Here is a 23,035-nt window from a genome sequence, read left to right on the forward strand (position 1 = left end):
AATTGAATCATTGAATCAATTACATGAAAAACTTTTATAATAAAAATAAAAAATAAATATCACGGTTTTGCTATCGACAGCAAATCTCGTTAAGGACTTGTTTGTGTTTCCTATCTTAATATATTCGTTATTTACTTTCCTTTAATAACACATCACACGCTGCAATCGGACCAATAACAACAAAGATATGATGTAATGTCCTTTTGGCAATGCCACCGTGTTTGTTTTTTATGTCTTAGTCTTCTGTCTGAACATATTCACGATCCCATCCCCTTTCCCACAACCTGTTCACGTATCACACCTGCCCACCTGGCGGTACCAAAGTATCAAGGCAATTTACCCAGGCCCAAGTGTCGTCGCTGTACTCTGCTGTCATACTAAACACTTAAACCAACTCCAAAGGTTGTGTTTTTTTAAGCCCATGTCCCGATGAAGTATCAATATTACATATATACCACGGAATATTAACAATATTGCTTAGCTTTTGTTTCTAAAATCTTTAGATGGCACCTACATTACTAGCTTTAGCATAGCTTCAGAATTCTTCTTCTTGACTGGCTTTACAACTCGGGGTGAGTCTTCGCCGCATCGACTATAGCCCTCCATATTCTACGATCTTGCGCTTCCATTTCCCATTGTTTTACACAATCCTAGATAAATCGGCTTTAACATCATTCTTCCATCTTTTTCTGGGACGGCCTACTGACCTTCTACCGTCTGGTCTCTCAAAAAACACTGTTTTTGGCACTCTGTCTTTCTCTGATCTTACCACATGACCTGCCCATCTTATCCGGTTAGCTTTTATATGTCTGACGATCTTTTCAGTACCATAGAGAGTCACCAATTCAGCATTGCGGCGCCTTCTCTACTCTCCTGTCTATTCATCTCTTTGACGGCCAGATATCATTCTGAAAACCTGCCTTTCAAATACCAGCAGCTTATTTATTTCTTGCTGATGTAGAATTCATGTTTCACTTCCATATTTAACAATTGGGCGAATAAGACATGTACAGTCTTAATTTAGATTGTCTTTTTGGCAGCTTAGGTCTTAATAATGGTGATAGGAAGTATAATGCTCTATTCCCCGCAGCTATCCTTGCTGAGACTTCTTTTTGTATGTGGTTGTCATCTGTGATTACCGCCCCCAGATGTTTAAACTCTTTTACTACTTCGAAGTTGTGGTCATTAATAGTTATGTTCTGTCTAACTCTTCTTCTTGGATTTTTGGTTACTAGCATGTATTTCGTCTTCTCTTCATTTATTCGAAGACCCAGACTGCCTGTTTCCTCCTCGAGTTGTGAAAACACCTGTCTCACGTCTCTTGTAGAATTAGCTTTATCTAGATCGTCAGCAAAGGCCAACAATACTTATTGCCTATTATAAAGCCAAATTGAATAGCAACAGTGATAAGGGGTCTTCTTTTCTAAGTACTGATATTATACTAAATGACATCGATGTTGTGTTTCCTATCCTATCTTTACCTGTGCAAATGAGTCTGTTACGCACATTTGAGTTAGCTCCACTAATTTTCTTGATATTCTCATTTCTAGCATTGCTAGCTATAGCCTGCTTTTTTTATCGAATATCTTCTTATTCATGTACCATGTCCTTGTAGAACGTTGGTTAAAGTTTGTTTCACGAAAAATAGTTGAGTGCTTAATGGTTACCTGAATTGATCCTATTGTGTATACAAGAGTCTCTCAATAAACTACCGAAGAACACAGGGTCGCACTTCAGAAAGTTTGTTATTTAATATATTTCATTGGTAGCTGTGTAATACACAATTATAAAAATTTATTAAATTATTTCATATGGTATTTTCAGGTTGTTTAAGTGAATATACTTGATAATTGAACAATTTTTAACATGAAGAAAGTACAGTAATAATAGTTCTATTTACAGTATATACATACAAACGAATACATAATGTACAAAAAATAGATGAATTGAAAAAAAATATAGAAAAATATATACAAAAAAAAATACCCAAAATAACCAAAATATATTTATGAATTCCTAAATACCTAATTCTGTTTCGCTGTCGCTATCCTCTTCAAGATTAATAACAATTGTTTTAATTATGTGATTCAAAGTAACATATGAATTTTCTACGTTCATTACATGGCGTACTGAATTTTTCCAACTTTCTGGGGAGATATCATCAACACATTTCCTTATTAATTCGACTACACTACCACTTAAAGTCGGAGAAACATTTTGTGCCCTAACATTTGACTTTAGTTGGTGCCACATATGCTATATGGGATTAAATAAACAATAGTAGAGCGGAAGCTGTAACACTGTATGTCCCATGTCCTCGGCCAATGCGTCACAAACATGTACTTTTTTAATAGAAAATGATTTTAACACTTCTAACAGTTCATTTTTTAAATAACTTTCTTAAAAATATATATCGTTTTCTAACAGGTAGTTTTGAATTTCAATTTTCGTGTTATTTATACTTGGAGACTTATGTAATTGACGACTGTGGTAACTTGCATTGTCTTTAATGTTCTTTGCAGAAAGCCATAAGGCATTTGGGACCCAACCATTTTCTGATCCTGCATGTAAAATTGTTATTCTTTTCCCTTTGTTTGATGGAGCTTTTATTTGACACCTGTTGGAAGAATCGGACCATCCTTTGAATGGTGTTTCATGAGTGTCAAACCATGTCTCGTCCAGATAAATTATTGGTCGATCTTCTGTACGGTACTTTCTTATGGAAGTTATATATTCAGTACACCACTTTTGTAAACGATGGGACTCCATAAGCACTTGCCTTTTGTCAATTGTACGATATCTGAAGTCCATTTTATACAAAATGCTCCAAAGACTAATGCGACTACAGTTTATTTGTGTATCATCATTAGTAAGCCGTTGTTTTAAAACATCTAATGTAGGTATCAGTTGCTCTTCGTACATTTTGTAAATTTTTCGTCTTATTAAGTACTTATCACTTTCGTCATACATTTGGTAGAACCGGCATCCTTACGTTTCCTTCTTGACTTAATGGGATTTGATGTAATTCTTTTCACTGTGTTTGGAGGTATTTTCGGTAAATCAGATATTTCACTGGCAGCAGTATTAGCAGTAAGTCCTCTTGTAAGTAAAGAACTATATATTGTTTTTACGATTTCCCTAGCGTCAGCAGATAAATGCTTTTTCTTTGCTGGAACACTGGAAGAAGCACCATCAATGTTTTTCCACGGACGCCACATAATGCTGTTTTATAGGTATAAATAGGTATAACACTGGTAACACTTGTAACACTTTCAACTAAATGAAACAAAATGTATATTTAAAAATTTCTCATCGGTTTTATATACTTTTACAAATTATACAGAATAGAGGGAACCTGTATAATTATTCCAGGAAATACTTAACGATCAACAAATTTATTGTGGTCATTAAAAGATCAACCATTGATAGTGAAACTCACTGTTAAAATGTTTACAACTTTATGAAATAAAATGTATTCTAATCGTTTTTATAATTTTATACGATTTTTTAATCGTTTTTGTATTACCAGGAATTTGTTATACAAACAAGATAACGACACTCCACAGTAGCTTCAATTTTACCTGAATACTTACCTGTTCAACTAATGTTGACTAAGATGGGGTACTTGCAGTCGGGTTTTATTGCAATCATTAAGCACCATTTTTCCTGAAATAAACTATACCATCGTAGCTATCATACTAATCATATTTATATGCTTGCTGCAAATCTACAAAAATGTATGCATCTCGGTTGAATTTCCAGTTTTCTTCCTATATTTGTGGGATCGTAAATATTTGATCTATTATTTATATTCTATGATAATAAGCGATTTACCTTTAAAGTTTCGAAATTGTTTTTCATCTTCCTTCTTGTGTATGTGTATTAATTATAACGCTTCCATTCCATTTCCTACGCATTTTCTGTTGTTGCCATACTCTCAGATTAGTGTCATACAATTTTTGATGTAAAACGATTCCTCCGTTTTTTATCAATTCTCCATTTATACCATCATTTCCTTTCGTTTTGTGATATTTAAAATATGCAATCGCATTCTTTACTTCTTGAAGTGTTGGTGCTCGTATTTACACATCTACAGAATGTAATATCTGCTTCCTCCATCTCACTTTCAATATTTGGTAAATTCCGAAAGTATTCCTTCCATCGTTTGACGATTTGTTTCTACTATTATTAGTTCATCTGCTTCATTTCTCATAGCTTGTGTTAACCCAACAGTTCCACCTTGTCTGACTGTCTTCTCTTCCCTAAAGGATTTCCTTACTTGACCTCAGAGTTGACTACCATTTACTTAAACTGGTCTTATTTGTTTATAGAATAGTAATTTATAATTATGTACCATTTTAACTTTCTTCCAATCATCCAAAACATTTTTTGTGTTTAATATCAAGTTTCTTTGCTTTTTAACGTGGACTTTTCAACGCACTCTTGCGTCCATGGTGATGCTCCAATACTTTGCTGAAGTTTCTTATAGAACTTTGTATAATTTGTTTTAACTAGTATATTTCAAATTATTTTATATGTAAAGATGGTATGGATGTATTAGGTTTCATTTAATTTGATTCGGCATTTTTGTGACTATGGATGGATTTTATTTAGTGGCGTTTGCAGCTTATCAGTCGCTTCTTCACTAGTATCTATAAGAATAGCTGTGACATTTGCGAAGGTAGCAGTACCTAATGTTTTGTTATAAAGCTAAAATGTTGCACGTAAACAGCGTCACATTATTGTATCTACTTCAGCCCCCATAGTTGTCAACACCTCTTCTTCTCTTCTCCTACGGCACTACAGCCCAAAATGAGCCTTGGCCTCCTTTATTTTTTGCCTCCACCCTTGTCTGTCTGTGGCTGCTCTTCTCCATACACGGACTCCTAAAAGTGCTTGTGCGTCGCTGCTTACTGTGTCTTCCCAGCGCTTTCTTGGCTTTCCACACCTCTTCTTGCTCTATGCTAAAATATCTATCCAAAATGTATGATTCGAAAATTTCTGCTGTTTAGGCAAGAAGCCTTTGTTAAAACCTTCATAGAAAATTTTTTTCTATTTCTGTATCATATCGGTTATTCTATGAACTTGTTCTATATTAGAAGATTCTATAATAATAGGTTACAATGAGACGAATATGCAGATACCAACTTTATAGACCACATATTGCAGTAGAAACTAGTTATTCAATTATGCAGTTGGATATAATATGTAATCTAATAAGTACAAAAAAATTGAATTGGTCTATTACCTATTTAATCAGTACTAAGAATAAAATGAAAATATTAAATACATTACTATGCATTGCCTAAACAGGGACAAAATCACAACATATTCTAATTCCTATAATTAATAAAATTTCACTCCAAATCCCCCAGAGAACATTGCTCCATCCAGATAGCATTGTGTAACTCAGAAATCTTTCAAACTACTTCAAATCTTCCATTTTGTTGTTATGTTTTGGCGGACAGTGCTTTAGAACTACAAAGTTTGGGATAATAGTGGTCGAAAGTGAATCAAGTCTTTTGCGTTTTAATACTAAAGGGTTCTGTTCGATTGTCCCATGCTTAACCTGAAGCCGAATTGGTGGTCCGGAATAAGTTTAGTTTTTTCTAAGATTGAAATCAATCTTATCAATAGAAGCTTTTCGAATACCTTTGATAGAATCGGCAGCAAACTTATAGGTCTTCTGGTTTTTTTCCAGGTTTTGGTGTCAGGATAATCTGTGAAATTTTCTACTGACTCAGAAAGTAGCCTGTTTTTATGATGGCGTTGAAAATGCGCTTCAGATAGTTGTACCCTTTTATTGTATATTCTTTCAATAACTTGCCTGTAATCATTTCAAACCCTAGGCCTTTTTTAGTTTTATATTTTTCATAATTGTATTTCTCATTTCGGTAAGCGTGAAATCTTTAATCGATAAGTCCAGTTAAAGGGGGTCTTCTAAGAGGTTATGAATCTTGCTATAATTGTTGTTATGATCTGGTTCCTTTGATTCAAAAACTTTTACTAGGTGTTCAGCACTGTGGCTTTTTCTCTTTTATCTCTGGCCCATTTACCCTGCATGTCTCTTATTGGAGGACAATATTGTTGTGGTTGTTTTAACTTTTTTGTTGTCTTCTAAAGTGAGTAGTCTGTATCTTCAGAGGCTGCAAGAGAACTTAAGTAAACCTAGATACCTTTGTTCTTGATATGGTTTACTACTTTGTTAGATTTTTGTTTTTAATGGAATTTGCAGATTGATTTGCGATTGAAGTGTTCCCTAAATTCTACCCAGTTTGTTTTATGGTTATATAGAGTTGTTTGCCTTGGTTTTTCAATAATTTTATTGAACAGTGAGGTTATGATTGGCGAGTAATCCGATATTAAATCTAGAGAAGACTCAACCTGAAAATAATTTTTACTAATTACTTGTATGATCCAAAAATTTAGTAGATCGAGCAGTTTTCTTGGATCGCTGGACTAAAAGGTTGGTTAGCCAGGACTTAAGTATGTTGACTTGTTATTTGATCTGGCTGCAAGTAATTCCTTACCCTTAGTTGTTATTACTTATCAGCCCCATTATGTATGTTTAGCTTTAGAATCTCCATCAGCTATATATCTATTACCTAATCATCTGAGAAAACCTTGGTATTGTTCCATTTTGTTGTTATGTTTTGGCTGACAGTGCTTTAAAACTACAAAGTTTGGGATAATAGTGGTCGAAAGTGAATCTTGTATCAGTATATCAAGCGATGCTTTAAAACGGTTTGATATCAAGTTATATGTGCATTGGGTAAGACCATACTTTGAAAGTAAAAGTTTTCTTACTTAAACATATTTATAAATAAATATATTGGCACATAATATGGATGATAATTTTTTTCGAGGTGCTGATCCATTTTTCAAATATAATTAATATAAGAAAAATATGACATTACATATATGATCTTATATTCTGCAAAAAATACTACCATTTACGAAAATAAATATTTTTTCAGTAAAAACTGTAGTTTTATTTGAACCCTAAGATGTTTTGCTTGGCTTTCCTATTGATCCCAATATTTTAAAATTAGAAACCGCAATGAAACAAAGAGGTTAGTGAGAATCACTGAAAATATTTTTGAAACAGAGGCTAAATATAGATATACTTGGGGTTAGCGATGTACAATGGTCAGGAAATGGAGAGATATCAATAAATAACCACAATATTTATTACACTGGAGGAGCCAAAACTGATCATCGATACGGAATAGCTTTCATCATAAGCAAACTGTATTAGAAAATCAGTGCTAGGTGTGATTTAAATCTCAGAAAGAATAATAATGCTAAAAATTCAAGCACGGAACTGTAAAATTAATATGATCCAAGTCTATGCTCCCACAGCTGATAAGACCGAAGATGAGATCGAAAAGTTTTATTCAGAATTACACAATACAATCAAGTTAACAAAATCTAGAGATATTACTTGCTTTTTAGGAGACTTTAATGCAAAAGTTGGAGTAGGTACAGTTGAAAATATAGTTGGACAGTTCGGATTAGGAACTAGAAGCGAGAGAGGAGAAAGGTTCATAGAATTCTGCCAAGAAAAGGATATGGTAATTGCCAATACTTGGTTTCAGCTTCCTAAGAGCAGACTATATACATGGAAGTCTCCTTCACATACAGAAAACCAGATAGACTTTATACTCGTAAATAGCAGATATAAAAACTCTATAACCTCAGTTAAAACTTATCCTGGAGCAGATGTTAACTCAGACCACAATCCGTTAGTTGCTGACGTGACAATAAAATTAAAAAGAACAACTCAGAAAACAACAACCAAAAATTAATGTAAGAATGCTAAAAAACGAATTAAAAAATAATGTGAATGTTAATATGCAAAAAACACTAACTGGCAACCAACAAATTATGGATGTAAATAAAAAGTGGTATAAAATAAAAAATACAATACTGAAACCAACTCAAGAAAGTTTGATACAACATAGGTCAGAGACTAAAAAAAAGTGGATGACAGAAGAAATACTATTACAGAAGGAAATATAAAGGAAAAGATCTACAGAAGTATAAAGAAATACAACGAATAATTAGGGAAAAAAATCAAAACAGCTAAGGAAATCTATTTGATGAAACAATGTAAAGAGATAGAAGAACTAGAAACAAAATATGATATGAGAAATATGCACAAAAAATAAGAGAAGTGACTGGAATGGGTCGAAATAGACAGCAAGGACACATAAAAGACAAAAAAGGAGTACTACTAATAGATTTACCAGAGAAATTAAGACGATTGGAGGAGTACGTTAGAGAACTTTTCCAAGATGAAAGAGGTGAAATGCAGAAAATACAAGAATTAAATCCTTAGAAGATCACGATAGATGAAATCAAATATGCTATCAAAAATTCTAAAGAAAATAAGGCAGCTGGATTAAATGAAATACCAGTAGAACTGTTAAAACTAGTGGAAGAGGATAACTTAGAAGTATTGGCAGATTTATTCAACACGGTGTACGATACGGGAATAATACCATAAGAGTGGCTGAAGTCAGCATTTATAACCATCCCTAAAAAACAAGCAGCAAAAGAGTGCTCTGATTATCGAACACTGAGCCTCATGAGTCATACTTTAAAAGTACTGCTGAAAGTAATACATAAGAGAATATACGAAAAACTAGAGGAGGATATTAGCGAGACGCAGTTCGGGTTCCGAAATGGAATGGGTACTTCAGAAGGACTATTTGCCATCAACATATTGATTTAGCGGTGTCAGGATGTAAACGTAGATCTACACTTGTGTTTTGTTGACTACGAAAAAGCTTTCGATAAAGTAAGACATGAACAACTAATATCAATACTTATGAACAAGCACATTGACAGTAAAATCATAAATATAGTGCAAACATTATATTGGAGCCAAAGTGCCATAGTTCAAATTGATGGGCAACACTCAGAAGAAATAAAGATCTGTAGAGGAGTTAGACAGGGATGTGTTTTATCGCCACGTTTGTTTAACTTATATTCTGAAATAATTTTCCAAAACACGCTCAATAATATCAAAGCTGAAGTTACCGTTAATGGAAAATTTATTAACAACTTACGACATGTAGACGACACTGTGATCATAGCAACGAGTATAGAAGATCTACAACATCTTATCGAAAGCTTAAGTATGAATAGTTGTGAGATGGGAATTACTATAAACGCTAAAAAAACGAAGTATATGCTAATTACAAAAAGACCTACAAAATATACATCACCTATTGACAATAAATGGTAACGTGATAGAACAAGTAGAAAAATATCAGTACTTGGGAACTTTGATCAATGAAATCAATGATCATACTCCAGAAATAAACAGGTGAATAAATATTGCCAGATGAGCATTTACACGCTCCTAACGTGCAAAAATCTAAATTTGGAGATCAGACTACGTACCATTCGCTGTTATATATTTTCAATATTATTATATGGAGCTGAGACTTGGACATTAAAAAATGCAATTTAAAAAGAATCGAGGCTTTCGAACTCTGGTTATACCGCAGAGTATTAAAAATATCTTAGAGTGATAGAATTAAAAATAAAGAAGTACCTACTGGAGAGGGTTGGTAAAGAAACAGAACTAATCACCACTATACAAACCAGAAAACTGGAATACCTAGGCCACGTGATGAGGGGACCAAAGTATGAAATTTTGAGACTCATAGTACAGGGAAAGATTCAAGGAAGAAGATCTGTTGGCAGAACTCATGGTTGAAGAATCTACGTGATTGGTATCAATGCAGATCGATTGATTTGTTTAGAGCAGCAAAATAAAAATAGCTATTATGATTGCCAACCTCCGTAGGGTGACGGCACTCTAAGAAGAAGAAGAATAGCCTACATAGAGATATCTACGAATGAAAACGGTCAATATATTCAAAGGCACCTGCATACCCCCTGGAGGGGATGTTGTGAACCAAATACACCACATCTTGATAGAAAAGCGATCAGCTACAAGCATTCTGCATGTAAAAAGTAGACGAGGTGTATGCTGCGGCTTGAACCACCTACTAGTTCAGGTTATGGTGTGGTTCAGGTACACTTCAGCTGGAGGATCAGCTGACAGGCAAAAAAAAGTCAACCAAGAAAGAAAATTCTAGATCTGGGTAAACTAAAAGAGCCAAAACTCAAAAGAAATTTGAAGAAGAACTAAAGAGGAAATTTACTGAAAATGAAGAGAGATCATTAGAGTACCAATATGCAGGAACTCTCACTGTGATCTGTGTAATCTTAATTATTTGATAAACAAATATGGCTATACGAATACGCACTTCGCTACACTGGCAATTTTCTTTAAGTAAAACAAAATAATTTTTTAGTTTTTTTTATTAAGTACATGCCATTTTACTTCGTGTTAATAACAGCAGCTCATACATTTTGTCATCAAAATTTCCAGTTTTTGTACCTCGCTTGCAATACTGCCAACTAAAATAAACATAAAGCGTTAATACTAATAATAGAATGGATCTAAAAAAAGAAATATTAATTAATATTGTTATGTAATAAATATAATCATGTAATGTGTTTAAATCTTGTAATCAAGTTGGAACTGTGTATGGCCCATTAGCTCAGTTGGTTAGAGCGTCGTGCTAATAACGCGAAGGTCGTGGGTTCGATCCCCCCATGGGCCAATCTTTTTTCATCTGTTGTCTCTAAAAACACGGTTTTTAGACATTTTATAAATATAATTTGTTTACAAGACATATAAAAATAGAATTACCACTCCGGACGGAGACAATTATTATTGAAAACCTTATGCCGCCTTTATTTTTCTCTTCAATTAATATTTTCTTATTTTAGTGATTAGATTAGATCAAAATGTGTAAAATGAGAAAAGAAAATATTTTCAAAGGTGAATTATTGTACTCTACTTTCTATTTACTGATCACACATGATTAGCATAATTTTGTTTATTCCGAAAAATATAAGATCAATTTTAATGTTCAAAAATTCAAATTTAAAAATGAAAAATAATGTAATCATTAAAAAATTATTTCAAACCTTGTTTTAGAATACCGACTTTCCATGTAATTGAATAAATTGGTTATTCTTCCACAATTTTATAATTCCGATATGGTCTAGTGGCTAGGATACCTGGCTTTCACCCAGGAGGCTCGGGTTCGATTCCCGGTATCGGAAAATTTTTTAAATTTTTTTGCAACAAAATTGCAAAATTAGTTGTCACAGTCTTACCAACAAATTAATTTTTTCAAACAATTAAGTATACCTTTGAATTTTTTTGTTAAAGCTTCGTATTTGCACTTTTAAGTCATTTTTTTTGTTTATTTTCAATCATGTATCAGCACAAATACGTAATATCATATTCCTGTAAACTGTTCTATAGTTTTTGATACTGTATTACAGCATTGAGAATATAACTTCGCATATGACCAGTGGCGGCTCGTCAGAGGAGGCAATGAAGGCTTAGCCTTTTTTACACGCGCTCCACTGTTTTGTTGATTTTGAATAGCGAGAAACAACAAGCGCTCTTACTATTATACAAAGTGTAAATTTGGGCACTATCCGTACGCAGGGAGCATTAGCATTGGAACTCACGAAGGCAGCAATATAGTTTCCCAATACGAACAATACACTCGATAGATAAACATAATTTTTGTCGTTTCACTTCATAATTCCCTTGAAATATGCAGACAAGGGAGAGCACCCTCGCTTGTTTTTGGTGCGATTTTATGCTTTTATTTAATTAGGGTTTGGTTAATTTGTATTTCGTATATTTGTATTTGTATTGTTTCTTGGTTTGGTAAGAATATTTTTACAATTTATGTACCACTGTTGGTTGGTTATATAAATTGGATACGTTAATCGAAATCAAAACTGTGAAGATACAGTGGCACACCTAGAATTTTCCTGTGGTTTGGTTGGACACCGAATTTTTTTTTATGCTAACACCTCTTTTTTGAGTCCTTAAAATTTGTGAGTTATAGTGTCGGAATAATGCCTTGGAGGGGGGTGTTAATACCCAAACCCCCCCCCTGGGTTTGACCACAGCCAGATTTATCTTCTATTAAATCGTCAGATAATCGTCAAAATCTTGGATTTAATGTAAATTAGTACAATAAATGTGACTGGTTAACCGGGTCTATTAGAAGGGAAAAAAATTTTTGCTGGCCTTGTTTATTATTTTGAACACAAACCGAATATACAACGTGGTCTAAAATAGGATGTTCAGATTTAAAAAAATTACCTCGTTTAACTGAAAGACATTGCATATCTAAAGATCACATATTTTCGTTGTGTAAATAAAAACTATCTGGGAAACAAAATATAGTAACTGCTTTGGGTACAGTTCAAAAAGAGGCCATAATTACAATAATCAGGTTTTGGAGAATAGGATAAATTAAAAAGGCTTATTGATATAACAATATATTTGGCTTCGCAAGAATGTAAGAAGATATAAGTGGTGTTTGGGAAAGTATGTAGTACTACTACTAGGTACTACTATCGGTTCACAGCGTTCTCCGACGCCTTCCGACTTCTAACCGCCATTCTTCTCTATTTAACCATAGGCCTGTAGGGATTTCTCTTTCCTCTAGTTCTTTTTCAATTCCCTCTCTCCAGCTTCTTTTCGGCCTTCCTCTTTTTCTTCTTCCTTGTGGTATTCACCTCAAAATCTGTTTCGGAATCCTGTCATCTGGCATTCTCTGTACATGCCGTACCATATTAACTGTTTTGTTTTTATGTCATCAACTATTGTATGCTTGACTCCCATCATTTCTCGTATTCTCTTATTTGGCATCCGATCTCTTCTTGATTTGCCTGCTGCTCTTCTCCAGAAGTCCATTTCTGTTGCTAGTAACAGTTTCTCTGTTCTTTGTTTCATTGGCCAAACTTTACTGCCATATGTGATTACACTTTTAGTATTTATTTAATATTTGACATTTTTTTACTTTATTTTACTGTACTATAATATGATCTAATTTAATGGTATATCCTAACTTACGTATTTGCTTTAAAATATATTGTTTCCTGTTATTCAGTAAAATCGCATTGTTAAACTGGCTAGATCATTTATTCTGTTTTAAGTTCAGAGAATTTGACTTTCTCTTTTGTTATTTTTGTGTCGCCAATATACACAAAACGTGTATCATATTACTGTGGCCATTGAATTAGATTGTCGCTATTCAGAAGCGCCCTACAATAGGGATGATTTATGGGATGCACATGAACCGCCTAATGGTCAGAGTGTTCTTTTTGACCATCTCAAAGACACTTCGTCACGAGACTAGCGAGCGAACGAAACGCACCCAGTTTTATCGGTTCTCGTCCTATCGAGATACGAATCTTTAACGCTAATCCACTGGCTACGAATACACCAATATTTCAAAGGGTAAGTCCATGTTCTTTGTACAGATAACAGTATAAGTTAAAGCTAGTTAATTCTCGTAATTTATTCACAATTAAATATTTGCTATTTTCGCTACTTTTATTTATAGTCAAAATATCACATTTTTTCTGCATTATTATTTTAATTTCATTTAACCAGCGACCTCTTAAGTTTTACACAAAACAAGTGGTAATCCCATTATTTGCGGCAATTACAAAGAACTTTTATAGTTGTGGGGTAAATATGTCTCAAAATTCTAAAAATTTTTGAACGGAACCATTTTTCTAGGGACTTCAGGGACAATGTTACTAGCCATTGAGCAAGCACTACCTTTGGGGATATATCTAAAAACAATATCAATCTGCTCGTGGCGCAAAATATGTGCAATCACAGAAAGAGGCTGCTCTTTCACTTCCTTCTGAATATCTCTTACATATTTGAGAGAACATAAAATATCTTGAACGTAGATGCTAAGATACGTAGATGCTAAGATGTGTAGATGCGTAGATGCTAAGATAAGAAGTGTAGTTGTTTGTTTCCGTTTAGAAGAATGTCTTAAATCTAAGGTAATATTTAGGATTAATAAATTGTACAATTTCAATCTTCTTTCATTACTTTTTTCCGTTTCATTATGACCACGAGATGGTTTTCCACCTTTTACTAGAACTATTATATCAAATATTTTGAAACCCTTTGAAATTGGAATACCAAGTGGGTAAAAACTACCAACCTCTAATGTTTTTAATATCGGAGAATAATAGGTATTTATTGTACAAGACGATAAAATTGTACTTTATCTTCGAGAGCGTTTTTTATCGTCGAGACGTCAATCGAGGCGCTAATTATGCTCGAGAAGGTAATGCGATTTTATTGTCGTGTGCAATACAACATTTTTTTTCTATAGCAAGACTTCAAGTTCAGGTGAAAAATAGAATTTCAGAGAAAATTGTAATTTTTGGCACAAAAATCACAATTGTGTTGCTCCGTTGCTAGGGATATGAATTACTCTGTCAACAAATGTCAAACAAATGTTACGTTTTGGTTTTTGCGGAGAATATTGTTGAGTTTTGTGTACAAAGTGAATAAATACGAAATGGGCGGAAAAGAATTGACACAAGAAAAGGAAAACCTGCCACCAGATGTAGAAAATGCAGCGTTGGAAGCAGAAAGTTTATTGTTGCCACAAAAATCTAGGATGATGTATGAGAAAGAATACCAGTCTTTTAAAAAGTGGAAAAACATTAAGAATATTAATGGCGTGAGTGAAAAAATACTTCTGGCGTATTTTTCTGAAAAGTCAAAGAAAGCGATGCCATCGTCATTATGGTCGTATTATTCGATGCTGAAGCGTAAGTTGTTGGTGAATGAAAATTGTGACATTCCTAAATTCAGCAAGTTAACCACCTTACTAAAAAACCTGAGTGGAGGATACAAAGCTAAAAAGTCCAAAGTCAGATGACATTATTAAATTTCTGACAGAAGCTCCTGATGACGTCTATTTGTTGATGAAGGTTATTGCTATTTTTGGTGTGCATGGAGCGACTAGGTCCGATGAATTGTACAAGTTAGAAGTGTTTAACGTGGACGACAGAAAATCGGTGATAATCGTTTCATTATCTGATACTAAAACCAAGCAGGAAAGGTCGTTTTGTATTACTGACAAGAAAAGTCGACTGAGTTTCTTTGGAAATTGTGAGAAAGTATATTGCCTTGCGCCCCAAAAACATACCTCACAGTAAGTTTTTTTGTAAATTACCGACAGCAAAAGTCCACTACTCAACCGGAGGGGATTAACACTATATATAATATCCCCAAGAAGATTGCAGATTTTTTGAAACTTGCAAATTCAGAAATGTACACGAGGCATTGTTTCCGTCGTTCTTCAGCTACGCAAATTCTGGAGCTGATCTAGTAAAAGTTAAACGTTTAGGTGGATGGAAATCGTCATCTGTTGCAGAATCTTACATTGAAGAGTCAATAAGCAATAAGATTGCTGTATCCAAGTGTATACTTGTCGGACCAGAAAATCAATCCAGTACCTCGAATCAAGTGTTTAAGCAAACGAGTACAAGTTGTGATGCTCCAAAAATAGATATTTCTAATAATGTTAATTGTAAAATTTCAGTTGTTTTTAATCCTTAATGTGTTTGAATTTGTAAATTTTATCGAATAAAAAAAAGTTAAAACATTTTATCTACTCTTGCTGTTAAAGTGTCACTTTATCTACCCTTGCGGTTAAAGTGATACTTTATCTACTCAAACAGTTGTTATAGCAACACTTTAACATTAGCTATGGAAAAAATCTATTAAAAAATTCATTATGAAAAAAATAAAAAACGATTAAAAAGCTGAAACAAAATGAATGAAACACTCTAAAGTAAGTATAATTACTTTTGATTATTTTGTTCTAAAAAAATATATTAAAAGTTCTTCGGTAAATGCATAGAGGTTTTTTAACCGGTAGGCATTTATCAAAACTTTTTAATTTTTCCCTCTTAATATTTGCTTCGAGCAAAATTTTGTATCCCCGCATTCAATTTTAAAATACCAATGGTGGCCCGTATTAGATAAATCTGCTTTATTTATAAGTTTTAACATACCTATTTATTACAAAAGTTTTACTTTTTAGTTTAATTTCTCGTTTATTTAATGTTACTCAAAATGTTCACAGATTAGTAGTCTCTACAATTGAACGATCCCAATTTTTGGACCCCTCGATGCAATGCGAGGGGTGACATGCAATACTCCTACCGTTTTTTTATAGTAATTTCTTTATTTTTAGAAATAATAAACAGAAAATTCGCCCCCTGGTATTAGTAGGATTATGCCAGAATGTATAAACAAAGAATATAGACGCTCTATATTCTTTGGTATAAATTTAATTAGTTTTTCTCTCTCACTTCTAAATAACATTTTTTGATAGGGATTCAGTTATAATTCGTTAAAATTATAAATTTAGCACGGCCAAGGTGGTTCCTAGTTAATCTCGCAAAGTCTGTACATATCCGATATGGTCTAGTGGCTAGGATACCTGGCTTTCACCCAGGAGGCTCGGGTTCGATTCCCGGTATCGGAATTTTTTTTAAAACTTTCCACAAAATAAATTCAACTTTATTCATTATGAGTTTAAGTATTTTGTTGATTTAAAAGTCTAATATATTTTGTACACACAAAGAAGTATTATATAATGTAGTAACGAAATAAAAAAATGTATTTTTGAAGTCGAAAAAATTTCTAGTTAAACACTTTCGACCTTATGCTGCCATTTATGTTAAGGTTAACACACATCAAAAATACTACTACTTTACCTTCGTTAAATATTAACAGTATGTTAAAAAGAAAATTAAAATTAAAAAGTAAAATGTATCACTATCAATATGAGTAGATTTAAAAATATTAAATGTTAATCATAAGTTACCTAATAGGAACTTTACTAGATACTTAAAATATAGAAATCATTATTCTTGTTGATTAACTTTTAAAGTGAATTATGATGATAGTGTCGGTTGTAATAGATTAAATGATATTAATATATTTTCAATAAATATGTCATTAAATTACGATTGCCCGATTGCCCTAACATTTTAAACTTAAAAAGCAATCATGTATCAATCCGGTATGGTCTAGTGGCTAGGATACCTGGCTCTCACCCAGGAGGCTCGGGTTCGATTCCCGGTACCGGAATCTTTTTTATTTTTTATTTTTTATATTTATTTTTTTATCTTTGTACATTCTGTAAAATGAACAGTATCACAATATTTTAACACGAATTTGCAGTTTCTGAGTGCATTATCCTACCTTGAATCCATTATTGGTATTTGCAATCTGTTAATAGATGGAAAATATCTGTAATTATGTAGGAAGTGTTTTATTGAGTTCGCATTTTATTTTTGGCATGTTTTTCTCAGAATTATTATTCTGTGGCACGGTTTATTCAAGATTAAGAAGTTTTTGAATAAATTTGCAAAATTTCTTTTTTTAAAGTAGGTAAATCTTCATAAATATTAATTATTAAATGTTTAATATTTTTAATTTGATTGATATGGGTTATGCAGTTACAAAATATTTAGTTTGTAATATTAGGTAGGTACTTACAATCTTCATATCTATACTAGCTCGGGGCAAGATTTTTCCCGGGACTGTGACAAATACAGGTATCTAAATTTTTTAGCCTATCTAAACAAAACCTATACGTTTTCTGCAGATATTTAGGCGCCTTTTTTTAATTATTAACAACTTAGTGTAAAAAATACCAGTTTTTTCTTACCATTAAAAAGGTTAATATTTTAAGTAGGTACAATTACAAAACTTCTTTTAAATCACAAACAAATCTTTAAAATATCGATTGCTAAAAGTTGTAAAATTAATCTGTTGCTTCTAAAACTGCAAAATAAGGCAAAATCCTTAAGTGTTTATAAATATTTTAAAAATCAACCTAGATATTTGATATTGCGCCAAAGTTGGGTATTGTGGTATTTAACAAACCCCCAATTCCAGATCGATCCATCAATTAGTTTAAAAATTATTCTATTTGTTTATCCCAGAGATCCTTTTTGCAATAACATTAGTCAGAAAATAATGAACATACGGTAATTCTACGCATACTAAATGAAAGCTTAAGAATTAAACTATCAATATGAAAGATAATTTTTAAGATATACTCAGGTAGCGCACGTGCCCCCCCCCCCCAAAATTATAAATGGGACACCTTTTAAAAAATTACTAAATGCGACTTGTGTAACAAAAACTTATAATTATTTGTTAGTGTATTGATGCACTGTTTATAATAACTAACATTTTTCATCTTGATTGGTATAGAATAAAATAGAACAAAAATTAATAAATTATTACATTATTACATAATATTATTCTATGAGATGAACAACTTTCTTCGTGCACTACTATCAGCGAATATATCTACAATTTTATTAATATCTATCTGATGGGCAACCTTATTTTCGATACTTATAAGCGCTAGAGAAGATAACCGTGCTTCTGGATTTGTACTACGAATATGTATATGATTTTATTAATTTAAGTTTAGAAAAAGATCTCTCTGAACTAGCGGTCGTGACGGGTAAAGTTAAAAATAAGATGTACGCATGACACACTTCTGGTATGCAAGCACTCCTCCTCCTCAGTCCTAATCCCTTTTGGGATGTAGTGATACCATCAGGTCTTTACAGTTTTTGTAAAACCAACACCATCATGACTGTATGCAAGCACTAGTGCAATGAAGATCTATGAGAATAATTTTGGCTGCATCATAAATAAAGTTTGTCGATTCCAACTGTGTCCTTATTTATTTTCTAACAAATCTGCAGTTGCTTAAATCTGACGGGTACGCAGCAACTAATTTACCGACTTCGGCAAAAAATTCTGGATCCGATTTGAAAAGTTATCCACTTCTAGGATCTAAGACTTTAAAATCGTCGTTTACTTTGTACATACTTAAAAACCTAGCTTGAATTTGTTGAATGACTACATCCAGATTTCCGAAAAACACGCCTATTCTATAATCTATATCTTTCTTCAGGGTTTGAGATGTGTTGATCTTGTAATAATTCATCGAAATGCTTCTTAACTCGAATGAATCGAATCGAATCGATCTTCAAATCGATTATGGAATGGACTCGAGTCAATTATCGAATCGAATAAAAATAAAATAAAATAGAATAGAGTAGAATAAAATAAATTAAAGTAAATTAAAACCATCGCTCTTTGCTTAGACGATAAGAAAGTTATGTCTCCCCTCCTCGGTCACTCGTGGAGTGCAACATTCCGATTGTTTTATTTCAACACAAGGGTTTAAAATTTTTAATATTACAGTTTTACTATTTTTGAGGAATTTAATTAAATTCTTTCTCTAATATAGATTTAAATTTACTATATAACATATTGTTGGCGAGGTTCTAGATAATTTGAATAGTTACAAATAAGTTTTAAGCTTTAAATCGGTAGTACATAATAGTTGAGATGGGCTTATCTTCTATTTGTTTTTTACCGATTTATGAGTATACTAATCGGAATCTAATGATTTTAATTTGATATTTTCTTTTATGGCTTAATGCCGCGGTTCAATGCGGTTTAATTTCACAAAGTTTTGAATTGGATATTCCCACTAGACAAGGCAAAAGCTCGGATCCTTCGGAAGAATATTCCCGATTTCTTTGCAGGAAATTATGCATATATATATATATATATATATATATATATATATATATATATATATATATATATATATATATATATATATATATATATATACAGGGTGGTGAATCGTCAAACGGGCCATAGGAAATTCAATGGGAAATTTTGAATTGTTGAATTCCTGCTTCCCTAATTATTTTACATCAAAAGTCATAAGAAACTATTTGCAGAGGACTCAAATATGTATTAAAAACAAATATTAAAATTGTTCTACGAATTAAATGTATTCCAAAATTTTGTAAAAATATAATACATTTTTCAGGCCACCCCTTAAATTCAGGCCACACGAGGTACAAGAATGTGTATGACATGTTGCGTTTGGTCTTATATCTTTTCTGAAGCAATTAAAAAAAAACTTTGTTAATAAAGAAAAACTGACGAATGGTAAAAAAACTATCTTTCTGATGATGAGTTGTCCAAATCCTTGTTCCTTGTAGCCTACACTATCTATTCTTAGCAATTCCCTAGGTAATCAGCAATCTTACAACAATTATTGCGAGCCTCTCGTCTTTAATGATCTCCTCCAGATGCACGTATCGTTCAAAAGATGCTAGCCTCTTCTTCTCTCGATAAACCGAATCTCTTGTTCCGGCCTGAACAGTGACTCTTGGAATATATAAGTAGAAAAGTATAACTTACAATATTTTACTGGATCAGCTTCCGTCAGATACACTTACTCCAAGAAAACTCACAAACATTCACTTCTAATGCTTATTATCACTTGGGAACCACCAAAGAACAACGACTGTTCGCCTTGCACCCTTGGAAAACAACTGATTATCTTTTCTCCCTCAAAAATCTAGCTAAACTCTCATTCCTATATACCTATCCCACTTTTTTTAAATCTCCTTCAATCAGAGTTCGTCACACTTATCCCCATCTACCATTTAGATAACAAACAACAATTTTACCTACAATTATAAATTTCCTAAAAACTATTAACATGCTAATCGGTTATAGTTTATTAGTTGAATTACTTGAATTATTATATTTTGTACTTTGAAATATATTAAGAGCAAACCAATATTATTTTCAATTTTACATAGCATAACAGTATATAAAAACTAAAAAATATATTTTATACTCTTAATCAATTCTTACCTATTTCCAAACATATTTCTCACTAGTAGTTTATTGAAATATACAACTGGTATGTAGCTGCGATCAAATCTCTTTTCTTCACCTGCCAAGTCGACATAGCTAAATTTAGCTTCTAGTGAGTTTATATTATTGGCGATATTGTTGTAATTGGCTGCCCCTAAAGCGTATATTGTTTTGCCGGTAATTTCTGTAATTTTAAACCTAAAAACAAATTTAATTACAAAGCCATAAAACAATAAAATAGATCTATGTTTAGAAAATATTCAGATCATTTTTAGGTTTCAAAACAAGATTTTAATACTGTGATCTAGTCCAGTGAATGAACAATTTCCGCTATTAATTCTTTTGAAACCGCATAAATTTTTGCTCCGTGTATGAATGTCACTGTTTCTTAGGAGTGTAAATTTAAAACGTTAAATTTCTTTGGAAGAAGTCGATAGATAACCAAATTTGAAGTAAAAAGTTTTTTATGAAGTTTTTGATTACCCCAATACTCTTCGAGTAATGTTTTTTTTTGTGAATTACTAAAAAAACTTACGATAGCTTGTATGGACAAAAATTTCTATAAACAATATCATTCCTAAAAAACAATGAAATTTCTTACTTCAAGATTTCACCAAAGATTTTAGGAAAAAAATTGAAAACGTTTTGATGAAAATAAAATACACCTCATAATTTTTTTAAGGAAAAATTAGCAATAAAAGTGACTTTATTACTATTACGTATCATAACTCTTCTATTTTGGCGGCTCCATCTCATTCATTCTCTCTATGTGACCTAACCACCGCAGCCGGTTTATTTTGATGGACCTAATAATATCAGGTTTGTCAGACAGGCGGTAAAGTTCGAAATTATAGCGTCTACGCCATAATCCGCCCTCCTGTACTCCTCCATAGATATGCTGGAGGATTTTACGTTCAAAGCATCTTAAACGTTCTTCATCGCTCTTTGTCATCGTCCATGTTTCCTACGCGTAGGTGAGGATGGGCTTGATAAGAGTTCTGTATATCACTAGTTTCGTTCTGTTTGTAACTAGGCTTGTTGTTAAAATTTTTTTTAATCCATAATAGGCTCTATTTGCCAGATATATCCGTCTGTTAATATTGCAATAAAGAGAACTTTATTTTAAGAAAATTTTGTATATAAGTTTTTTTTCATGAAAGATAGATCTTCCAAAATGGAAAAATACGTTGTTCATGGCAAAATGAATACAAATGAAGTGTCAGAACCACAAAAAGAGGTGGTAAAAGGCTAGTCACATTAGTCAATTCGTTAATTATATATTATTATTATTATTAGCATTGGGTTTCTTAAGTTTATAAAACCTTTCAGTTTTTTTACTTATTTTAGTACATTTTAAAAATCCAATTGACTAGTGTATTGTATTCTTAAATGGTTGACATTTTAAAAAATCCTGACATATTCTGCATTATTCTGTATATCTCGGTATTCTGATGTTTCGGCAACGCTGTGGGGTTCTGACGTCGTAAATATTGAATGACATGCACTCCTTTTTACATGAAAAATTCTAATCGCAAGGAACCGCAAAGTGGGCGACGCCTGGTGGTAGATTTCAAAAGCATCCACTTCGGGAAAAATTGAAAAAATTGTCATTAATTTGTATACATATTAGCGACCGGTTTATATTGTAATTAACAATGACTTCGACTTCAAAAAACTATTGCAATGTTCCTCCATGTTCATCCTATTATTATAATTCACAAAAAAAATTCCATACATAAGAGTTTGGCAATGCATTTTGCGAATTGGCAAACCTATAACCAAGTACATGACTGTGTCCAGTTTACATTTTACTGAGAACGATTAGTTTCCAAGTAAGTGTTGATTAAAATATTATTTATATTTTAATATATTTATATTTAATTTATTTTATAGTAACACCTGAAACTAAATTGAGAAGACCGAAGAAATATGCTGTTCCATCAGCTAAATTGCCCCAAAGGTCTCATGAAGTTATTAGTAGAAAACGTAAGGCGTAATTTACAAAATATAACGTGGTCAGCTCCAAAAACTGCCTCGCCCTCAACTAAAGATCTCTGTCGACCTAAAAATAAACCATAAAAATAATTGAGACAATGTAAATTTTACTTTCCGTGTTTCAGACATACTGTAGAAAAACAAACATTTAATTTTATTTTTATTCAGGTTTGGGAGTCAATTGCCGTATGTATAAACTCGAATCACAAACAAATAAACTTTGAAGAACCTACTCCAACTTTTACTTTGGCAAAACACACTTGTAAATAATTTATACTAAACGTTTTATAGCTTCGAGATCGAATGACAAAATTATTTGTTTTCCCGAAGTTATCGTCCATCTTTGAAATATTGAGCGCCCCATGT

At 32.5% G+C, this 23,035-nt stretch overlaps 1 protein-coding gene and 4 non-coding genes across 5 annotated transcripts in view; 4 read left to right on the forward strand and 1 right to left on the reverse strand.

Moving 5' to 3' along the window:
* Positions 1–10,325: 10,325 nt before the first annotated feature.
* Positions 10,326–23,035, reverse strand: part of LOC140434507 (pancreatic triacylglycerol lipase-like) — a 118,670-nt gene continuing 105,960 nt past the window's right edge. Inside the window, exons 8-9 of the mRNA XM_072522829.1 lie at positions 20,672–20,872; positions 10,326–10,440 (exon numbers count right to left, since the gene is read on the reverse strand). Of these exons, the coding sequence (XP_072378930.1) occupies positions 10,344–10,440; positions 20,672–20,872 (298 nt within the window). The 3' untranslated portion in view covers positions 10,326–10,343. The remainder of the gene's footprint in view (positions 10,441–20,671; positions 20,873–23,035) is intronic.
* TRNAI-AAU (transfer RNA isoleucine (anticodon AAU)) lies at positions 10,573–10,646 on the forward strand. Its single transcript has one exon. It is a non-coding gene; the product is annotated as a tRNA-Ile (tRNA).
* Positions 11,083–11,154, forward strand: TRNAE-UUC (transfer RNA glutamic acid (anticodon UUC)). Its single transcript has one exon. It is a non-coding gene; the product is annotated as a tRNA-Glu (tRNA).
* Positions 16,365–16,436, forward strand: TRNAE-UUC (transfer RNA glutamic acid (anticodon UUC)). The gene has a single exon. It is a non-coding gene; the product is annotated as a tRNA-Glu (tRNA).
* TRNAE-CUC (transfer RNA glutamic acid (anticodon CUC)) lies at positions 16,973–17,044 on the forward strand. Its single transcript has one exon. It is a non-coding gene; the product is annotated as a tRNA-Glu (tRNA).

The sequence above is a fragment of the Diabrotica undecimpunctata genome, chromosome 2 (assembly GCF_040954645.1).
Source record: "Diabrotica undecimpunctata isolate CICGRU chromosome 2, icDiaUnde3, whole genome shotgun sequence".
Classification (NCBI taxonomy): domain Eukaryota; kingdom Metazoa; phylum Arthropoda; class Insecta; order Coleoptera; family Chrysomelidae; genus Diabrotica; species Diabrotica undecimpunctata.